The sequence below is a fragment of the Pholcus phalangioides genome, unplaced genomic scaffold (assembly GCF_987345545.1).
Source record: "Pholcus phalangioides strain wild (caught in Gottingen) unplaced genomic scaffold, Ppha-v1.0 ptg000017l_1, whole genome shotgun sequence".
NCBI lineage: Eukaryota > Metazoa > Arthropoda > Arachnida > Araneae > Pholcidae > Pholcus > Pholcus phalangioides.
In genome coordinates, this window is record NW_028301610.1 from 62040104 (window position 1) to 62062177 (window position 22074).

A 22074-nucleotide genomic window follows, 5' to 3' on the forward strand; every position below is an offset into this window, starting at 1 on the left:
AATTTGTATGAGGAAATTTATCAATTGATCATGGTACAAAATTAATGACTAAGTACAAAGTCAATGAATTTAAATAGTGTTTTTTATTGCCCCCAAAATTGACCACTCCAGACAAAATCACAAGCCATCAGGAAGACATATCTATTAATTACACAAGCGACTGACCTAAAAGAAAATTAGGTAATACCGCTATGTGAAAAAAATCTTTTGGAATGAAATGAATAAAACTGGTGAAAAAGCATTTAATAACAGCTCTTTCTAAAACCCCTTTTTTAATTTGATAATTAAATTTTAAAGTAAAACTTGATAAAAATTAAAAACAAGTTAAAATTATTGTTTTTTTAACATATTTTACACTTTTACAGAATATGATTGAGGGCTACATCCAAGTCTTTATTTTAATAAACAGTAAAAATTAAACATTATAAACTGAAGACCCAAAAAAACTGGTACAGGCATGTGTATGCAAATAAAGAGATATGAAACCAATCAGAGTACGACGCTGCGGTCGGCTACGCCTATATAACACAAGTGTCTGGCATAGTTGTTAGATCAGTTACTGCTGCTACAATGGCAGGTTATCGAGATTTAAGTGAGTTTGAACGTGGTGTTATAGCCGGCGCACGAGAGATGGGACATAGCATCTCCGAGGTAGCGATGAAATTTGGATGTCACGTACGACCATTTCACGAGTGTACCATGAATATCGGGAATCCGGTAAAAAATTAAATCTATGACATAGCTGCGGCCGGAAAAAGATCATGCAAGAACGGGACCAACGACAACTGACGAGAATCATTAAACGCGGCAGACGTGCAACCCTTCCGCAAATTGCTGCAGATTTCAATGCTGGGCCATCGACAAGTGTCAGCGTGCGAACCATTCAACGAAACATCATCGATATGGGCTTTCGGAGCCACTCGCGTGCCCTTGATGACTGCACGACACAAAGCTTTACGCCTCGCCTGGGCCCGACAACACCGACATTGGACTGTTGAGCACTGATTGGACATCGAGAGCCATTATGTGTTACTGTGATGTGGAATCTTGAAATTTTCGGTGAACTCACCCACATACAATGATGGTCACTCGTCGCAAATTTCCTTTACGCTTTTCATTCAACATAAAGCCGAAGTGTACCCTTGATGACTGCACGACATAAAGCTTTATGCCTCGCCTGGGCCCGACAACACCGACACTGGACTGTTGAGGACTGGAAACACGTTGCCTGGTGTGACGAGTCTCGGTTCCAATTGCTTCGAGCTGATGGACGTGTACGGGTATGGAGACAACCTCATGAATCCATGGATCCTACATGTCAACAGGGGACTGTTCAAGCTGGTGGAGGCTCTGTGATGGTATGGGGCGTGTGCAGTTGGCGTGATATGGGACCCCTGATACGACTCTGACAGGTGACAGGTACGTAAGCATCCTGTCTGATCACCTGCACCCATTCATGTCCATTGTGCATTCCGACAGACTTGGACAATTTCAGCAGGACAATGCGACACCCCACACGTCCAGATTTGCTACAAAGTGGCTCCAGGAACGCTCTTCTGACTTTAGACACTTCCGCTGGTGGCCACCTAAATCCCCAGACATGAACATTATTGAACATGTCTGGGATGCCTTGCAATGTGCTGTTCAGAAGAGATCTCCACCCCCTCTTACTCCTACGGATTTATGGACAGCCCTGCAGGATTCATGGTGTCAATTACCTCCAGCACTACTTCAGACATTAGTCGAGTCCATGCCACGTCGTGTTGCGGCACTTCTGCGGGCTCGCCGGGGCCCTACACGATATTAGGCAGGTGTACCAGTTTTTTTTGTCTCTTCAGTGTACGATAGAAAAAATGATTTTGTGTCTTTAATATACACAGCCCATATAAACAACAAAGATTCTGCACAAAAAGGAGTATTTGGAAATCGAAAAATTGAAGTTACCTATTTTTTCCCACCAACCTGGCTGCAATCATGAAAAATAAAAATACACTGAACTTATATTCATTTGATCAATAAGATAAGATTGGATAAAAAAATTTAATCAGAGATTCATAAAAAAGTAGATTCACCAAATTTTATTGAAAATCCAAGAAAACAAGGTGAATAAGTAAAATCTTGGGTCTCAAACACAGAAAATTTAAAGTCAATTAATGTATTTCACAGACAATAGTTGTGTGCATTCAACTATTATTCTACGAACCGAAAAAAAAAGTTCTAACAAAAATAAATTATTTATTAACTTGTTTCTTTGTGTTTCTGCATTTTGACACCTTATATGAGAGAATGGCTGCTAGAAACATTTGGGAAATTAAGTTTTGTTTCATTTTGTTGTAGCAAAGCATGAGAAATCGTTGTTTCTAATTATCAGCAGTGGGCTCTTGACTTTTGGCTACTGAATACATACATGGACACTAAGCAGCATTAAAAAAAAAAAATCAGAAAAGAAATCTAAAAAAAGAATTCACAGGTGATAAGCAAGTAAACAGATTGCACAAAACAATCAATCATAAACCTGAATGGGAGTTTAAACTTGCTGAAAGGCAGTTTTTTTGTGAAAATCTTCTTCACATCATTTGTGATCCACCACTTAGCTTTATCAGTTGTTGAATTCACAGCTGACATCCAAGTTCCTGAATTAGTCACATAACCCTTTAAGTAGAGTAAAGATCATTTATATACATCGGTAATTTAAAATCAATAAAAAATTAATGCAGCCTATAATCAATTTTGATACATAATGTAAAAGAAATATATATTGTTTTGAACCAGAATTTAAAGAGAAATCAGAATAGTTAAAAGATTATGTGCTAAAGAGCTGTAGTCTCAAAGTATTACAGCTCAAGTAATACACAAAGTAAGTATATACAGGATGTCTTGTCAGTGCTAATGTGACCTTTAACTCATGAAATGTCCATCATAGAGGTATGATTCCAATTTAAAAAATGTTCATAATGTGTTCAGAAACTATTCTGTACAAATTTTCAAAGTGAAAATATAGAGAGTCATAAAATAAGAATAAATCTTCATTTTTATGCGGTCCATTTGTCCTCTTACTTCCGAACAGAAAGTTATTGCCCTGTGCCCTGTATCTTCTAAGACCAACAAAAAGTGCAAGTTTCTAAATGCAATATTCGCTGAGATATTTGAATTCAAAAATCGGAGAAAAACTGGAAAGGACATCATAACTAAAGGAATGGAGCATTGTCTGTTAGTTTCTACTGTTCTTTCATAACTTTTCTCTAATTTTTTAATTCAAATATCTCAACAAAACAAATATTGCACTTAGAAACTTCGAATTTTTTTGTTGGTGTCAGGGCAATAACTTTCTATTGGAAGTAAGAAAACAAAGGGACCACATAAAAATGAAGATTTTTTTTATTTTATGACTCTCTGTATTTTCACTCTCAAAACTGGTACAGAATGGTTTCTGAACACATTTTGAACATTTTTAAATTGGAATCATACCTCCATGATGAACATTTGATGAGTTAAAGGCTGCATTAGCACTTACAGGACACCCTGTATAATACACTAGTAATACACAAAGTCAAACAAATGGTACACAAATACAAACATATAATTATTAAAATACTAATATGTAATTATTAAAATACTAATATGTAATTATTAAAATACTAATATGTAATTATTAAAATACTAATAGAAACACTTTGTGGCCTCAAGGTACTGAAGGCCTAAAGGAATTAATTTATTGAATATTTTTTAGCAACAGAGCTATAACATTTTCTACACTTATGAGACACACTGTAGGAGTTTCATTGTAAAAATTATCTGATCATAAATATAATTTCACTGCTGGAATCTACTAATAACTAGTTAATTCTATTAATTATGTGGTGAAATATTTTTCTTTGTGCCAGGGCTCATCTTTGCTATTCTGGCTGGTCCAGGTAGTTAGTATTTTAATATGTTGTGTTGATCCATTTATCTAATGTGAAAACGTGTTCTTTGGATAAGATCTTACAATGCTCTTCCCTGTCATCCAACAAATTCTCTGGATGTCCTGTGAGGTGTGTGTTCTCCGTAATTGAGATGTGTGTTGCGTGACTGAATCTTCAGGTGATTGGAAAGTCTCATCATATCTCAAGAGACTGAATACTCAACCACCATCGGGATCCACTTGAATGCTCGATGTTGAATAGAAATACGTTGATCATCTTTGACTTTATTGGGTGAGATCTCTTGTTTTCTTGCAAGATTTTTAGATAATGTATTCTAAGTTCCATATTTGAGTTAGTTTAAATTATTGAAACAGATTAATGGTATTTATTAATGTTAAGTGTATTTGAATAGTGTTTGTAAATAAATGTTTTGACTTGAGAATGGTTTTGATTGTTCCTTTTACTGCCCGTAAACTTAATTGGATCTGAGAATTCCAGGAAGTAGTTTGACTAACACTATATACAGCATGCACTCTCGCTCTTACACACACACACACACACAATTACCAGACTTCATTTTTTTTTCTATGGGGGTTACCCTAAGTGTAACAAGAAAGGCCACAAACATGATTATGGAATGATTAACACAAAAAACTTGTACACAGAGAGTAAAACCAAACTTCTGGGAGAAGGGCTAAAAATTTCAATGCACCATAATTGTCACCATTTAAATCACATAATTTTGCATACATGGACAGAGTAAAATAGCATGCAATATTGCATAATTTGGCTATAATAAATTAATTTCACACTAAAAATCAGTTGTATAATGTTCATTCCACAAACATTTTTGCCCCATGATGTGTTTGCTCTACAACGGGAATTCTGAAATCCATCCATGAAACAGATAAATTTTTGATGGTGGATTGGATCATTAAGAATGTGCAAGTAAAAGTTAGGATGAATTTATATAGGCCTAAGCAAAACTTACTACACTATACTAATTAAAAAAATTTTTAAATATAAAAATTCAAAAGGATGCTAGACATACGTCTGGTCCGGGAGTTACTTTAGCATATATTTCAACCGAGTTTAGATCACCTGCAAAATATATATTTTACAAAAAAAAAAAGTGAAAATATGAATGAATAATACAAGGTTCAAGAAAAATATTTTCACACATGCAATCAAAATTTTCTAAAGCTAAATTTTATTTTTTGTGCAGAATTATTTATATTCATTCAAATTGTATAAATTGTGAAATTTCTTTAACACAAATATACTATAATCCGATAAAATTGAACCAAATTTTACAAAGAATATTTCTTGAACTAACCCTGAAATTTCTTTTTAAGTACAGTTATACCGTAATCCGATGGAATTGAATCAAACCCACATGCTTGAACTATATATACTTCTTTCTTCACTGCCTCATGAAAGTGTTTGGCTTGCATTGATTCCATATACTATAAAATATATCAAGTATATTCTAACAATAATATTTATAAGAAAACAGTTTTTAAAAACTATCATTAGGGAAAATATTGTGTTGGAGATTATTCACAATAGCTCGATATTACTTCATTATGTAGCGATACCTCGGCTAACAAACACCTTGGTTTACAAAGATTTTTTCTGTGATTTTTCTGCTTCAGTTGGCAAACATTTTTGTTAATATAGATGTATATGCTAATATAAAACAGCCAGTCATGAGCTGAATTTTCATGGCAATTATCATCAAAATTAATCTTACTCGAACCCTATTAACTCATGTCCACCTCAGAATCTTTTTCCAGGTAAACCTCTCTCATTCTGAAAGTGTTTGAACCATTTCATGTAAAATAAAAGATTAAATTTTGAAGCTGTTCATTTTAGCCGTAAGTCAGTTTTTTTTCTTTTTATAGCGTTCTAAAAAACACGTTTAAATTTTGGACAGAATCGAACGAATCAAACAATTTTCCATAGAAATCTATGGGAAATCATGTTTTGACTAAAGAATGTGATTCCAGAATGAATCATTTTTGTTAGCCAAGGTATCACAGTATATGAAAAAATATGGTGATGGTCTTATTCCTGGTTATATATAGCACATATTTAATTAGAAAATCATTTCTCATTGTTAAAAAGAACTCAAAATAGCTCCATTATTGACCTCAAAAAAATATAATAAAATATAAATAAATACACAAATTTTTAATATAAATTATCTGAATCTGCCTTATCACTGCTATGATATGATCGAAACCACCACAGACTTTGGCAATCTTATTTTTCTCACCACCATTTGCTAGAATGTTTTCCTTAGTCCAAGTGACGTGGTGTTAAGATGCTCGTCTAACACCATGAAGGTTGTTGTCACGGTCCTGGGTTCGAACCTGAGGGAAGATATAGATATGATATTTTCCCTAACGAACATGAGGCAACCACCGACAGACAGCGTCTTTATTTCCAACCCATCTCATTAACGGCAGTAAATTGCAATATAGTGATATGGCCAGAGTTGGTGTTTGGTGAAGTAGAACGTTTCCCTAACAATCCCCCCGTAAAAACATCTGATTAGATTCAGGGTCAAATTTATCTGTTTTTGGACTATCGATGCTCATCCTCATAAAATTAATACGGTCACTACTTAAAAATCTATGATCAGCCAATTATAATTTTTTTCCATGCTGTTGTTATCTGATAGTAAGTTGCTGTTTACTTTGCTCATGGAATCATAGCTAATTGATGTTCTAGGACCGGACTTGAGCAGGTGTGAGGGATGCAGTAGCTCCAAGCTGCAAAACATTAAGGGTTGTAAAAATAAAATAGATTAAAATACAAAGACTTATATAATCCATAGCTCCTAAATAATTGTTATTTAGGAGCTACTGTCAATGAACCTTATTATACAGGCAGGGTTGGCAGGTTTTTGATGGTTTAAACTGTCACATCAAAAACCTCAAATATTGCTTTTCAATATGAAAATTCCCATTAGAAATACACACGTTAATTGCATGTAATGTTTAAAGTGACTGTTATACAAAGAATAAATATTTAATATGATTGCAAAATAATTTTCTACTCTACAGAATTATTTTGGACAATATATATGTTTTTTAAAAATAAAATATACAATTTGAATAAAGCATAACATAAACACTGAAGGGAAAACTATGGAATGATTTGACATTCCCTTATGACCTTCCAAAATTTCTTCAACTGCATATATATATGTGCTTTGATATAAACCATCTGCTGTACTCTTTTTACAATAGATAAGTGTTTAAAAAAGTTTATCACATCATATATGTGTGTGTGTGAAATGGTGTGTGTTGATTTCTATTATTAAATTATCTAGATACTTAAAACGATACTCTTATTGTGCATAACATTGAAATATACCTTGCGATCAAAATACTAAATTGTAGGACTAAAATGCCATTTAATTTGGCAATGCTAACTTGTACATGATGCTTAAGAAACTCCTGTAACTTATCCTTAAGCCAAACTTAGTTATTCTTACTTTTGCACTATGATATGGTATATTTACTAGCATTTATAATGCAACGGTTTCCTAACTGAAGCTGTATTTAAATGTGCAAAACAAATACTTTGGGTATCAAGTCTTGTCAGCGCTGTGCTTTAGTTGAAAATACTCTTTAAAACTTTGAATTTATACACCCTGAACTACAAGTTGTTCAGCGTGATATGTTTTTCTCTTCTACATATATATATGCTCAAAGAAAACCCTCCTAAAAATTGCTGGATTACTGGATGGGCCGAATCAACGAACGACCAGATTATTGAGAGTCTACTGTAGTTCCATATTTTATGGTGGAAGTCCATAGAAACTATGGACATTGTGATAGTTGGCAAGTGTAGTCCAGAAAGTCTTTACCAAAGCCCCTTTCATCTCAAACAGTTGGAAACCATATTTCAATTGAATCCAAATAACGTGCGCATTTCACCCATGCCCCATTGTTTTTAAAAAATTCATTTAAGATTGTGCTCCATCTTTTGCAAATGGAAAATATAGTTGTGAGAATTTAAATAGAAATTGATTTAAATACTTTTGCATATGCAGAAAAATAGAACACATACAATAAATACAAGTTATTAAAATTATTCTATCTATTTTTTCACAGTTGTAAAAAATAAACAATTGTGTTTCATTTGCAATGTATAACCGTGTCAGTCTTCATTAGTATATAGCCCATTCTTTTCTAACACTTCATTTCTAAGTATAAAAATGTGAATTATGTGAATCAATGTATGAATATGTCTGGGTAGCCAAAATTTTTCCCTTTTCTTTTTTTGCCTGCTTCTAAAAAGTTTGTCCATAACTGGTTTAAACGAAACATCCCTGCATAACATGTCATTTTGAAAGAAAATATTTAAATTTACATTAAAAAAACTATATTCATTACCAGTAGCTCTCCACTTAAGTCCACATGATGAGTTCCAATTTTAACACATGCAGCAACAACAACTTCTCCATAAAGCTTATACTAAATGTATTTAATAAAAACAAATACAAGAAAAGCATTACATTCACACATACAATAATGAATTAATTTTTATATGGAGGGCTCAGAAGCCTATCAGTATAAGACATTAAAATGAGATAAAAAGACCTTTTAAAGGATTTTTAAATTCTGTGGTCAGTATAAGCGGCACTATCTGCTGTTGCATTATAAAGATAGAGACTTGAATGCTTTGGCAACTGAAAGTTTTAACAAAAAAGGCACTTGCAATACAAAAGTCATTTGCAAAAAAAATAGACTTACACTGATTGTGTGTGGCTTTTGAGCCTTCCATATGAAAAACAAGAAAAAAAAAGCCATATATTTATGATTCTTATACAGAAAAAATTAAGTTCCCATTACGTTGTGTCATAATAATTTGTTCTATAAAAATTATCAAACACTACCAAGTAGATAAGTTCAGTCCACATGTGTAAAAATGTATTTAGGTTAGATCAAAGCTGTTTCTGATGTGATGGAGCTCTTAAATATGAGATTAATGATTTTCACAATTTCAAACTTGAATGTGATGTGCCCAAAATGGTTGCCAACGTCAATAAAGAAGTGCAGTGTTGACATGGTAAGTAAAGAAACATTCAGGAGAGTGATTTAAAATTCTAAGAAAAACCAATATTCACAGTAGGTAGGTTGTTCAATTAAGAATGAGACCAATTTCTCCAACGAAAAGTTTATATTCTAATTCTATCTTCACTATCATGAACCTTTAGAAAATATTCACTATAGATTATAATGCTATTCAACCTGTAAGCATTTCATGTTTATTTAGTACCAGAATCCAAAATATTTGCAGAATTCTAAAAATTTATATCAAAATATGGGCAATATTTATAAAAGTAGAAACTACAATCATTAGTGATAAAATGCATTGATTGAAAGTACTAAAACTAGAAAGTATTATGTAACATCAATGAAATTAATTTGACAAAATGAAAATATATATTTGTGATACTGTAGAATTTATGGTAATTAAAAACAAGACAATATGTTTCAGTGATTAAAAAATGGTACCCAAACAAAGCAATTACCAAAGTAGAGGGAAAAAAATATCATGTAATCTTGGGTGTTTAGCATATCTTTGACAACAAATCAATTGTTAGCCCCCTTTTAGTTAAGTAAAAAAAAAATTCAACACTTTGTCTCTCAGTCTTAACTCTTTAATATGCTCGGATGTTTCTTCTCAAAATGGACTCATTCAAATTTTGATTACTTTTGTTCCTCTAACCCTCTTGCGGGACTTAGACCTGTCTTTCCAATTCCTCTCTCGGATGAAAGTTTACATCTTCCCCAACATTCACAAAAGACTCAAAACATACCCCATGCTCCCTATCTAGGCTGTCCTTGGTCATTTTGGGCATTAAAGGGTTACACTAGGATAAAGAAATTAAGCATAGGTATGAAAAATAAACTACAAGGTATGAAAAACTTACTGAAGTTCAAACACAGGGAGAGTATGTTTCACATCTTTTTCAGAAACCACTTAACTGGATAAACACCTAAAGAGTATTCATTTCAAGATGTTTGGGAAATGCTAAACTCAATTGTTTCTTACCCCAGCTAAGCAGATTAACATTAACTTTCTTTTGGAAAACATTTTAACAAAATTGGAAATTGGCTAACAGGATCTGCAGTTAAAAAAAAACATTAAAGTTGTCCTTAGTTACCATTTAGCAAATTCAACATGTATTTTCGAAAAATAAAATGTCATTAAACAACTCATGAAGTAAGAACAATATAACATGGTCGGATATCTGACATAGATAAATTGTATACAATAAAACTTCAGATGAGTAACTTTGTTTAAGAGTGTTTTGTGAGACGAGCAACAATATTCAACAAATTTTCACTCAATTAACGGGCATGGTCTCACAAGACGAGCAAAAAATTTGAAATTTTTAACAGATTTTGACTTGATAAACAAGATATTTCTTGCAATATGAGTGGCACATATACCAAAGGCTCCTGGACAAGCACTAGTCTATATAAGGATTTGTATATTCGCTTTGTCTGATGTTGACCATAAAAGGCCAACGGTTCTCTTGGGGGGGGGGGCAAAGTTTTAATAATTTAATTATTATTATGCAAAAAATTTAAAAATGAGAATTTAATTAGCAATACACGATTTCATAATTCATGAAAACATCACAAAAATGTATGCATAAAGTCATCAGCCGCTGCTTGCTGCTACATTGGGTATTGCAATGTGCATTATGTGATCGTGTTGTGCTATCCACACACTGATGCTGTTGAAGTGCCAAGATGATGCGGTTGCACAAAAGAGATTATACCGCTGGCTGAGTACAGGGTCATCTATCAGTACATTTTCAAGTTTCTTCAATTCAAAAAAAAATCCTTTGCCTGAAGAATATTCATGCAAATTTTCAAGTAATTTTTACTAATGGTTTTCATTTTAAAGCATTTGGAAATAGTGTCTTTAATTATAATCACCCTGTGCAATGTATATAGCTGATTTATGTCCCGCCTTTGGTGAAAATGCGTGTTTGGAACCCACGATTGCGCAATGGTAATCCCCACGTTTAGGTGTTAAAATATGCGGCAGTTAAATCAGAGTGGTTGGAGCATCAGGGAGGGAAAAAAAATCATTCCGCCAGGAAATCACTTCGCAAGGATTTATATGAATAGGGGAATCAGAAGATAAGTGTCAGAATCTCATTTGCTTTAAATTTAATCGCAAGATATTGTTGAAATAGCTAAGGTTTTTATAATGAAATGAAAAATCAATCAGAATGGAACTTATAGATTCATTTATTAGTAAATATATAAATGTGTGAGCCCAACTTTTGATTACAGTGGATCCTGCTTATAACATTTTTAAAAAAAATCATCATAAAAAACGTAAGTGGGAAAAGACTTAAACTGAGAAATCTTAATGAAAATTACTTAGAGGTGGAACCACGAAAGTAAGTCGTACTAAGCGTGAAAACGTTCTAAATGGGAACATTATAAGCGAGATTGACTGTATATTTGTTCTAGATTTATTATAAGCTAAATTCTCAGTATTAATGGGCTTTTTTGCAAGCTGTTCCTACTAGTAGACAATGAAAGTAAACGAACCTACTTAGTAAATTAATATATTTTTTCAATGAACCTTTGGATAGAACATGTTTCTGGAAATCAATTATTTATTTGATTCACAGAGATACCTCATCTTCTTACCCTGAACATGGTTCGCCACTCTGTCTCAATGAAGAGATATAAGCAGGTGATCAAAGACCTGAGCCATGCTGGAAAAAATTCACAGAGATACCAGTGAATGATGGGGAAGGGACTATAATTTTTTTCAAAAGGGACCCACTTTCACTCAAAAAGTACCCAGATTTTACCAATAACCCAGGTTATTTACCAATCTGGACCCAGGTAAATTAGAGTACAGCGGCATCTCTGATAGCTATAAAATGTGGTGAGAATCAGAAATTTCGGCTAATAAAGAACTAATATGATAATTTACAAGAGAAACAATTATATTTAGGCCACTTTTATGTGATTCTTTGAGAAAAACCAAAATTTAAACTATGGTTTAAACCAAACAACCCTGGCTTAAACCAAACTGCTTCATCAAGAGTGTCAAAAACCTGTTTTTTTTTTTTTTCAACAGCTACTCATAAGAAGTTGTCCCTTATTCTATGAGCTACAGAAATATATCAATCTGGTTCAAATGGGTTTCTACACTGAATCAAATATTAGAATGAGTTTTCACTAAAAATTATGTAATAGCGTTCTTTGTTCACTGAACAAACTTAAATACAAACCCTCCCATCAGTTTTCCATCAAGTTTCCATTTCATAAAGGATCTGTCTTGGGTAGGTCAGGTTTCACTCTTTTATCAAGTAAAAACTTTATAGTTGGTCAAACCGAAATAATAAAATAATTACCGGCCCAACACAATTCAGCACAAGTTTGGTTCTGCCACACATAGCTTCAATAGAAGACTTATCATTGATATCTGCTACTACGATAGGAACATCAGTTATATCAGTGCCTGAAAAATTAATGATAAACCATTATATTATATTTCAGTATCTCAAATATAGACATACTTAAATAAAATCAATAAGCTTTCTGGATATTATGCCAAGGTGAACTTAGAAAAAGTGTCGTTGAAGTTAGAGGATGCAATGTCTCAACTCAGCAAGTCACACTACCGTGTGTGTTTTAAAGAAAAAAGGATTTCTCTCTATAGTATAATGGTCAGTGCGCTTGCCTGGTACGCAAGAGGCCCAGGGTTTGGTTCCTGGTGGAGAGAAAACACTTTTTTCCCAAGTTCATGTCAGCATAATATCCAGAAAGCCTATTGATTTCATGTATATTAACTGAGAAAAAAATCATTATCATCTATCTCTATTGACATACTTGGTCAAATATCTTTTATTACGTTTATCATGAGAAATCATGTTTGCAAAAAATATGAAGGATAACCCCTTTTGAATAGATATTTTTAAATTAATAAGCAAACAGCAGTGTCGGCTCAACATGAAAAACTTTGGGGCTGCTAAATCCTTTTGCATTTTATTATGACATGGCAATATGGGTAATCTACACTGCTCAAAACAATTAGGGGAGCAAGCAAAAAAGTGAAGAAAACTGTGCGAGACAGCCACGTATTGGCATACAATGGATAGTACACGCGTATCAATGCGCAATACAGAAAAAAGACGTAAAAAAATTTGGAATTAAGCTTTAATTCTTTGAAAATATGGAAAAAACATGAAAAGATGATTTAGGGCAACAATTTGGTAACAAGTAAACGATAAAAAAAAGTACTGTTTAGACATGATGCATGAGTTTTAATAGGGCGTGTGGTCTCCTCGAACAGCTAAGACTGCTGCACACCTGTTTGCCATGGATGCGATGAGGTTATCGATCAGACTTTGGGGAATACTGTTCCACTCCTCAAGAAGTGCAATCTGCAAGTCTTGGACAGTAACAGGCGGTCTTGGTCGCACAGCAATGCATCGTCCGAGCATGTCCCAAACATGCTGGATTGGATTCAGGTCAGGAGAGCACGCTGACGCTGTATTATTTCAGCTTCAAGCATGTTCTCCACCAGACGAGCTCTATGCGGTCGGGCATTATCATCCTGGAAAACAAAGGAATCTCCAATGGCTCCAGCGTAAGGGATGACATGAGGTCGCAGTATCTCGTCTGCATACCTTCGGGCCGTCAAAGTGCCATTCCGAATGATATGCAGGTCCGTACGTCCGCCTATGCTGATTCCACCCCATACCATCCAACCAGCTCGTCTGTATTGTGACCTTTCACGAACGAATGCAGGATTATTTCGAGTGCCTCTGTCCCTCCATACCAGAACACGTCGGGTGTCACACTCCAGACTGAATCGGGACTCGTCTGTAAACAGCACTTGGCTCCAATCACGTTGCTCCCAATCTCGATGTTCAGCAGCCCATGTGGGTCAACGGAATGCAGACCATTGGCCTATGTGCATAGAGCCCTACCTCATGAAGCCGATTACGTACTGTTTGGGTGGACACCCTTCTTCCTGCTGCCAAGAGCAACCGTCTTTGCAGCTGCATAGCATTCTCTGTTCTGTTTCGACGGGCTGTTAACCGTACATACCGGTCATCAGTTGCTGTAGTGGCGCGTGGCCGACCTTGCCCTGGTCGACGTCTAACATTTCCTGTTTCTTGGAATCGATTCTACAGCCTTGCAACAACACTTCTGGCGACTCCAACAGCGTCCGTGACACTATGTTGTGTTTGCCCGGATTCCAGTCTGCCTATAACATGCCATGCCATGAATTCCGGTAAATCACATTGTTGAGACATCCTCAAGTCACCTTGTCTCAAAAAACAATACTGCGCAATCGAATTTCACAGTTACGGCAGTAAAACAGACGTTTCTGCAACATCCAGATTTCTACCCTTATCTTCTTTTTCTGGTTTTTGACGTCATGAACTTTGATTTGCATATGAAGTTTTCTTCTTCCGTTTCCTGCTAGGCTTTAAATTATGGATGATTCATTTTATGTTACTTATCGGTATACATCTTTGCATAATTTTGTTAAAACCATGTGCTTCCCTAATTGTTTTAAGCAGTGTACTATTTATATTAATCAAATTATTTTTTACATTATATGTAAATCTATGCAATACAAAAATATTCCATCAATGCAAATACAAAGCCACAAGAGGCAAAATGCCCAACAAGGTGGCTGAGAAAAAGATGCCCATAACAAATATGGATGCCATACATTTCTAAAATACAGCAACCTCCCCAGATTAAAAAAAAATTACAAAAACTAGAAACAAGATAGATATATATATATACATACATGACAAAATACAGGGTTCCCAGCAAAATCTGCTTGATCATTTCCTCGACTTTCCCTGACCAAATTCGAAAATTTCCGACCAATGTCACGCGCATATGTAATTCTAAACCATTTATTATCACTCTAAATCAGTGATTCCCAAAGTGGGGTTAACGCCCCCTTGGGGGGCGATGGAATGTTCAAGGGGGCGGTAGAAGCTACGGTTATAAAATAGCATCCTATGGGTTAAATTGCATTGGCGGGGGGGGGGGGGGGCAATGGGAGAAAAAAACTTTCTGAAGGGGGTGATGGGACAAAAAAAGGCTGGGAAACTATGCTCTAAATTATAGTCACCCACGTATTTGTGGGGGTTACATTCTGGGGGTGAGGAAAGTAAGGCCATTTGAAGGCCCGAAGCACTTCAATAGTTTTGGTGTGTGTATGTCCCTTCCCACCCCGATACCTACATATATATTTTACATGATATTAAGTCTATAAACTTAAAAAAAATTTGATATTTTATACTTCAGAAATAATTAATCTAAGGATGGGATTTCACTCTAAAAAGGTTATGAAAGTTATTTTACAAAACTTGAAAAAAGCAACCAATAAATTTATCGGTTACATTCGAGTAAATGCAACCAATCAGCTTATTGGTTGCATTTGTAAAAGAATTATAAAATTTTTATAGTGTAATCTGGGGTTAAGACTGGGATGTGAATATTTATCCATTCTGTGAGCAAATTTCCCATGTGTTGGATGAGTACAGCGTCGTTAAATCTGCATTTTTAAGTATATTTTTCCCCTTTGCCATATAAAATTCCATAGCTGCAGGAATATTCATGTAAATTTTCAAGTCATTCTGACAATAATTCTTTTTTTTACAGTGTTTTGAAATCAGTAGTTTAGTTACAATCACCCTATATATTGAAAATTATTGGTAATTAATCTGCATTATTTATGGTTCATTAAATATATTATATTTACCTAATTTTTAATACAGTTTTTGCAAAATAGCTTTCTAATTAAGCATACAAAATACTGGAGAAAACATCTTTATATTATATGGTTAGTAATAACACAATAAGAATTTTCAAACACAAAGCAAGTCATTGAGTTACGTAAAAAATAAATAAATTTGAAAAGTTGGTTTTTGTTAAAATGTAAGAAATATTTATTGATTAATTAATATGGAAATAGTGTTAATTACATTAATAAACATTTTAATTAATTATTAGAAGTTTTAATAATTTTTCAGAAATTTTATTTTTAATATTAATGCTAGTTAAACCAAAAAAACTGGGGTTTTTTTCAACCCTGCCATAACCTGTTGCAGCCTATCTCTTGACCACAATTCTATTCAATTCAGCAAGTTTCCCCCAATCTCGTGTAAACACTTCGAGAGTTTACCATGTTGGACCAGATCAAATGCCTTCTGGAAATCAAAGAAAACATCTACATTTTTGCCCTTATTCAAAGCCGCAAAGGAGGTTAGTTACACATGACTTCCTGTTCTTGAACCCATGCTGATTATATGAAAATACATTACTCTCATCTATCCACTTCACCATTTGTCTTTTGATAATTTCCAAAATTTTTGAGATAGCTTGTAGAACTCACTGGACGATAATTGGACACAGCTTTTCTACTACCCCTTTTAAATATCGGAACCACATTAGCAAGCTTCCGATATACAATACAATACAAATACAACGCCACAACAGGCAAATTGCCCAACGAGGTGGCTGACTTAAGAACATCATGGATCCCCGAGCCATTTTTTGGAGGCCCTACCTACTACTGCTACACCACACATGCACCCCCCCCCCCCGCGGAACCCCCAACGAATCGGTACATGCGGGAATGTGCGTGGACGTGTAGTGAAACCTGACGTGAAGTTTTTTTGTTTCTCTGTAATGCTTGTTATGTGTAGTGCTGCCATCTGCCACCAGTTTTTCTAACTATGAGTGAAGTGTTATGATTGAATGATTTATCGTTGTAGGACTGTTGCTCTCTGTAGCGAGACTCTGTAGCTAACGGGGAGATCAGCTCGCATTTGCGCCTTGAAGTTGAACAAACCACAGAAAACTAACTTCAGCCAAACACCACTGTGGGGTTCGAACCCGGATCCTCGCATCGTGAGTCCGTCACTTTAACCACTCGAATATCCTCAGCAACACTACTCCTGTAAATCTGTGTGATTGGCTGCAACAATTCATTAGTACATTTCCTGAGGACTCTAGGATATATATCATCTGGTAATGGTGCTTTGCTTGCACATACATTTTTTAGAAGATTTAGGACCTCCACATTTTCTACTTGAATATCCTTGAGGATTTTATTATCCCATGCAACACTTGTACATTGAATATTGTTTTCTCTATTAAAAACCAATGGAAAAAAAGTCATTGGAAACACTACACATACCTACTACATTGCTCTCTACCCTAGACTCTCCTATTGAGAGGGGGGAGGGGCAACTGTCCCCTAAATCCATTATTGATGTACCTAAAAAATGATTTTGGGTCACAGCCAATGTTATCTGCCAACCTAGATTCAACTTCCTTTTTACTATCACTTATCACTTTCTTCAATGCTTTTCTTTTATCAGTAAACAATGACGAGTTATCTCGTCCATCATTATACTCTATGAATGTTTTTTTTTAAAGATTATGCATACTATCCAGGCAACATTAACGGAAGTAAATAATTTGTGCAGTTAATCTAATCAATATCTTGACAATGTTGAAAATTTTCTAGGAAGGTGTGCACCTACATGCCCTCTTCAAGATCCATCTCTGGAAAATAGCAATTTCTTTCACACTTCATATTTTCATTTGAGCAAAAAATATAATATAAATATACAATATAAATTTTTGGTTACTTAAATAGTTGAAGAATCTATCAGATTATTACACCATTCAGTCACCATTTTATAACATTAGACCAGTGTTCACATTCTCCAACATTTTATCCTCCCACTTTTATGTAGAGAACAGGTGTTGCAATAAGTTACAGGTCGGTGGTATTGATACTGTATGTTCCAGTCAGCCTAATTAATATACAGGGTGGGAAAAAGTTTGTAGAAACTTTCATAAAAATCCATAAAAACCGGAAAAATAATGGAAATAAAAAACGGTTTGCAGGGTTAGCATCGCTAGGTCACAGGAATGTTTTTAAGACAGGAATTTTTTTTTTTTTTAAATTAGCCAATAGGTTGCACTGACGTACACAAGTCAAAAAAAAGATACGCAAATAACGAACAGAATGTCTCCAAATCGTTTATTACAGTACTATGTGTTTTGCATGACTACCACCACAGGTTCAAGCAAAACAACTTCACCAACAAAGCTTTATCTTTTGCATTCAGCATTCTTGTTCACATACAAGGTTCACAATGGTGAATTGATTGAGGATTAGGAGAGCAAGTTCTTATAACCGTCTCATTTGCATATCTCCACCGAAGTTGCTCCTACCAGCGCCACCTATCGGCTGCTTTTTTGTTATTTTTTTTCCTGTCTTAAAAAAATTCCAGTGACCTAGCGATGCTACCGTTTTTTTATTTTGATTATTTTTCCGGTTTTTATGAATTTTTAAAGTTTCTACGGACTTTTTGCCCACCATGTATTATTTCATAGTTTATGACACAAAAGAGATCACAAGTATTTTTTCCCCCTTGCTCAACTTTGCTTTCCCGCTTTATTAACCATCTAGATCAGTGATTTTTAAAGTATGCATTGTGGCTGTTAGGGATGTGTGGCTGTTCAGTCCTTAGAAGTAGTTCTTTATCAAACTATTATGGGAAGCTGCAGATAAATGTTGACTATCAAACGGTTACTACTAAATCATACTAGGCACGGTAGCCCACATCAATAAGATACTAGCCTAAAGTACCACAGTATGTTGGGCGGTGTGGTGAATTCAATGCCTGATTCATCCTTGTTAGAACCTCCTGATGTGGAGGTACAACAGAAACTGTGACAACATGACCACGGAAAAAGATTGCTACCACAGGAAGTCCCACACCTAGGGGTTAGCGCACCAACTTTTCGGTGAGCATAAAAAAGAAAAAATGATGAACACAGCTATTCGGAACAGGCAATAAATTGTAAGTCTAGGTCTAATTAACCCTTGTGTGTAGGAAATTATGTGATGCGACAAAAATGACCAATTGATCAATGATAAACTAAACCACACGTGCCTCATAAACATTATTTTGATGAATTTATAACAAATTAGTGCAAGCTAGAATATGTTGTGCATGTGGTGCAATCTTAACAAGATGTTTCTGTCTGAAAAATAATTTTAGGAGTTAAAGAAGTGCTATCATCTGTTTTCTAAATTCCAAAATGAAAACTCAGCTGACAATTTTGACTGTATTAAGTGAGAAATAAACATTGACTAAAGCAAAAGAGCCATGAGTAGCAAAAGTTTGACAACCAATGATCAAGATGACAATATGAGAGAAAAATGCTACGCATTTCTTCCAGAAGAAAATGTTTAAGTCAATCCAGGCTTTTGTCAACAAATTTTGATGATCTCTATTTGAAGTATCAGTGATAAAACTGGTTTTCTTGTTCCTCTGTTAGAAAGAAAAAAAATAGAAAAAAGAAATAAAAGGGGAAAATCAGTATAGTAGATAAGAGAACAGTATAGATTTCTTCTTCCCTCTTACGTGTGCTCTCTTTCTCTCTTATATATCGTCCCTCTCATGTTAGAAGCACGAATGTGCAAATTCTCACTTTCTTTTTTATCAGCTGGTTGGATACTTTATTTTGCTATCTAAGTTTTGCCTGCAACGTGAATGTGTATGCCTATGAAACATGTTACAAACATTTTAGGAAAATAACTTCCATAGACTAATATGGGGGGGGGGGGGTACAATAAGCATTCAAACGTTGTTTCCCTCTTTTATTTTCCCAAGGACATTGCACATTCATGCTTCCAGCATGGGGGGGGGGGGGAAAAGAACAATATATATAGTAGAGCGATTACATCATATGTGTGGGGGATCAATAAACAGGGAGGGAAAAAACTTCCATTCATAAGGTCACAATGAAGGCTGAAACGAGTTTTTGCAACTAGATGAGAATAATAAGCTGGCAGGGAAGTCAGAGCTGGGGTTAGGGGGGGCGGAGAAAAAGCAAGAAGCATTTGCTCTAGTAGTTTTGTTCATCTTCATCTATCACTTAGTAATTGGTAAGCCATTGTCATCTTATGACATATTTCATGTCCAATATGCACTATTCTTAATTTCCTCTTGCTTTTTTTCAATTTCAGTCCCTCTTCTTTGCCCTTTTCTAAATGCCAGCACCCCTCTCCTCTTCTTTGCATCGTTCTAAATTTCATCCTCCTCCTCCTTTGCCCTTTTTGAATTTCTAATTTTAGCTCTTTGCCTTTTATTTAATTTCTGTCCCTTCCTTAATTGCAGTCTCACCTTTTATTTTTTCTAAGAATTCACTCTTTTTCTCATGTTTTTTTTCCCTTTCTTCACATCTGCTTTCTATCCCTTATTTTTGTTGTATCTGCGAAAACAAACACAAAATACATTTAAGCCCCGTTCACATGAGAAATAGAAAAAGCGGGTTTAAAACCTGCTTCAAGAATTTTCACCAATGACTGCTCTCCATTTCTTTCCTTATGAAGGAAAAAACCCGTCAAGCGGGTGCTAGAACTTCCTATGCTACTGCAATATTTGTACACGTGAGCAAGGCTTAGGGCAAAAAAAAACCACAGAAAGGACAAGACATGAACATATATATAACCATATAGGCCCCAAGGGAGACAGTCTTCTTCCAGGCAGCCCTATGAATTAAATTATTATATTTTGCCACCATTTCCCAAGAGCCATATGTTATGTGAATAAATGTTATATACTAACATACAAATATTTCAAAAAGTTATGCACTATAAAAAGTGATTAACATGGTTTTTTTTTTTCTTTGAGACAAAAGTTTTCAACTCTCCACTGAACTGTGAAATAGTATACAAGTGAGATCTATACAGTAATAGGATATCGATTTCACAATCTGGCAAGTTAATACATAAGCTTTCAGCAGTTATAAAATTTCAAGGTTTTTTGAGGCTTTTGATTGACTTATTAATGTAATATACATAATAACCCCTCCCGATTTGCTATATTTTCTACAGTTAAAATATTACATAGTCATTCATATGATCATAATTAACAATGTCATAACTGAATAATTCATCTTCCTTTAACCATATTTTTGTCAGGCGTATAATATCTATATGTTGAGGTAACAATTTCAAGAGTACCAAAAAATTAACAAAATTGGACTTTGAACATTCTATATTAAAGATAAGCATATTAATGTTCTTGTTGCTTTTTAACACTAGAACAACATTTTGACTGCTATATGAAAAAAAAAAACGACAAAAATTATTTTTCTCTTCCGATACGAATTTGCTCATTTATTTTCAAAACAATGACTGAGGATATAATGGTTGATACATTACCTTCATCCATATATTGCTGCACTTTTTCCAACGAAGCTTTCAATTTTTGTTCGCTTCTACCAGCGACGGCCCATTTTTTCTTACTTCCTTTAACAGCACGGGCTAATTCTTCAACAACGTATTCGCCAGCGTAGCCCGTCGCTCCAAATACAATAACATCGAATTCTCGATTGCCGGCTACAGCCATTTTAAATGTAATTTCTATTAGATTGCTCAAGTTTTATCAACAAATTAACACCCAGTTAACATCTAATGCCGGTCCTTACAGTTGAAGTGACACCAAAACAAAAACAGCCGAGTCACGATGACGAAATTTGTGAAAAGGAGGCGGTTATATTTTTCGCGCGGTTACGGTGAGATTATATTTTCTTCCACTACACCATGACCATACGTCCCGTATTTCCGATGTATAAGATGCTCACTGAGCTATAAGTAAAGCTCTTACTTAAGGTGACCATACGTCCCGTATTTCCCGGGACAGTCCCGGTATTTTCTATTTTTTTGGCCGTCCCGACTTTTTAGCAAAAGTGTCCCGGTTTTCCCGTATTTTACACGAAGCCTACTTGAATCTTTATTCTTTATTGAAGTCAAAGATTGAAATTATTTTTCAACTCATAAATTATGTTATGATAATTACAACTATAAATGAGAATATTAATCTCCCACATTTGTCTTGGTGAACGTTTTTATTGTGGAATTCATTTTAATCCACTACAATTTGCAGTAATGCTTCATTTCCCGCCTTTGTGATTTTTCGTAACTTCGGAAATATTTGGCATTTTTGTTCGGTTTTGGCGTCATTTTTGGCGATAATTGGCGATGTCCCGTATTTTCCCGTATTTCGCTCGAGGAAATATGGTCAGTCTACTCTTACTTA

At 34.7% G+C, this 22074-nt stretch overlaps 1 protein-coding gene across 1 annotated transcript in view; it reads right to left on the reverse strand.

Annotated features, from left to right (window-relative positions):
• The window catches only part of LOC149074475 (saccharopine dehydrogenase-like oxidoreductase), an 82973-nt gene extending 61426 nt beyond the window's left edge, over positions 1-21547 (reverse strand). Inside the window, exons 1-6 of the mRNA XM_089246962.1 lie at positions 21198-21547; positions 12322-12428; positions 8315-8395; positions 5242-5371; positions 4957-5006; positions 2516-2652 (exon numbers count right to left, since the gene is read on the reverse strand). Of these exons, the coding sequence (XP_089103088.1) occupies positions 2516-2652; positions 4957-5006; positions 5242-5371; positions 8315-8395; positions 12322-12428; positions 21198-21384 (692 nt within the window). The 5' untranslated portion in view covers positions 21385-21547. The remainder of the gene's footprint in view (positions 1-2515; positions 2653-4956; positions 5007-5241; positions 5372-8314; positions 8396-12321; positions 12429-21197) is intronic.
• Positions 21548-22074: the final 527 nt, after the last annotated feature.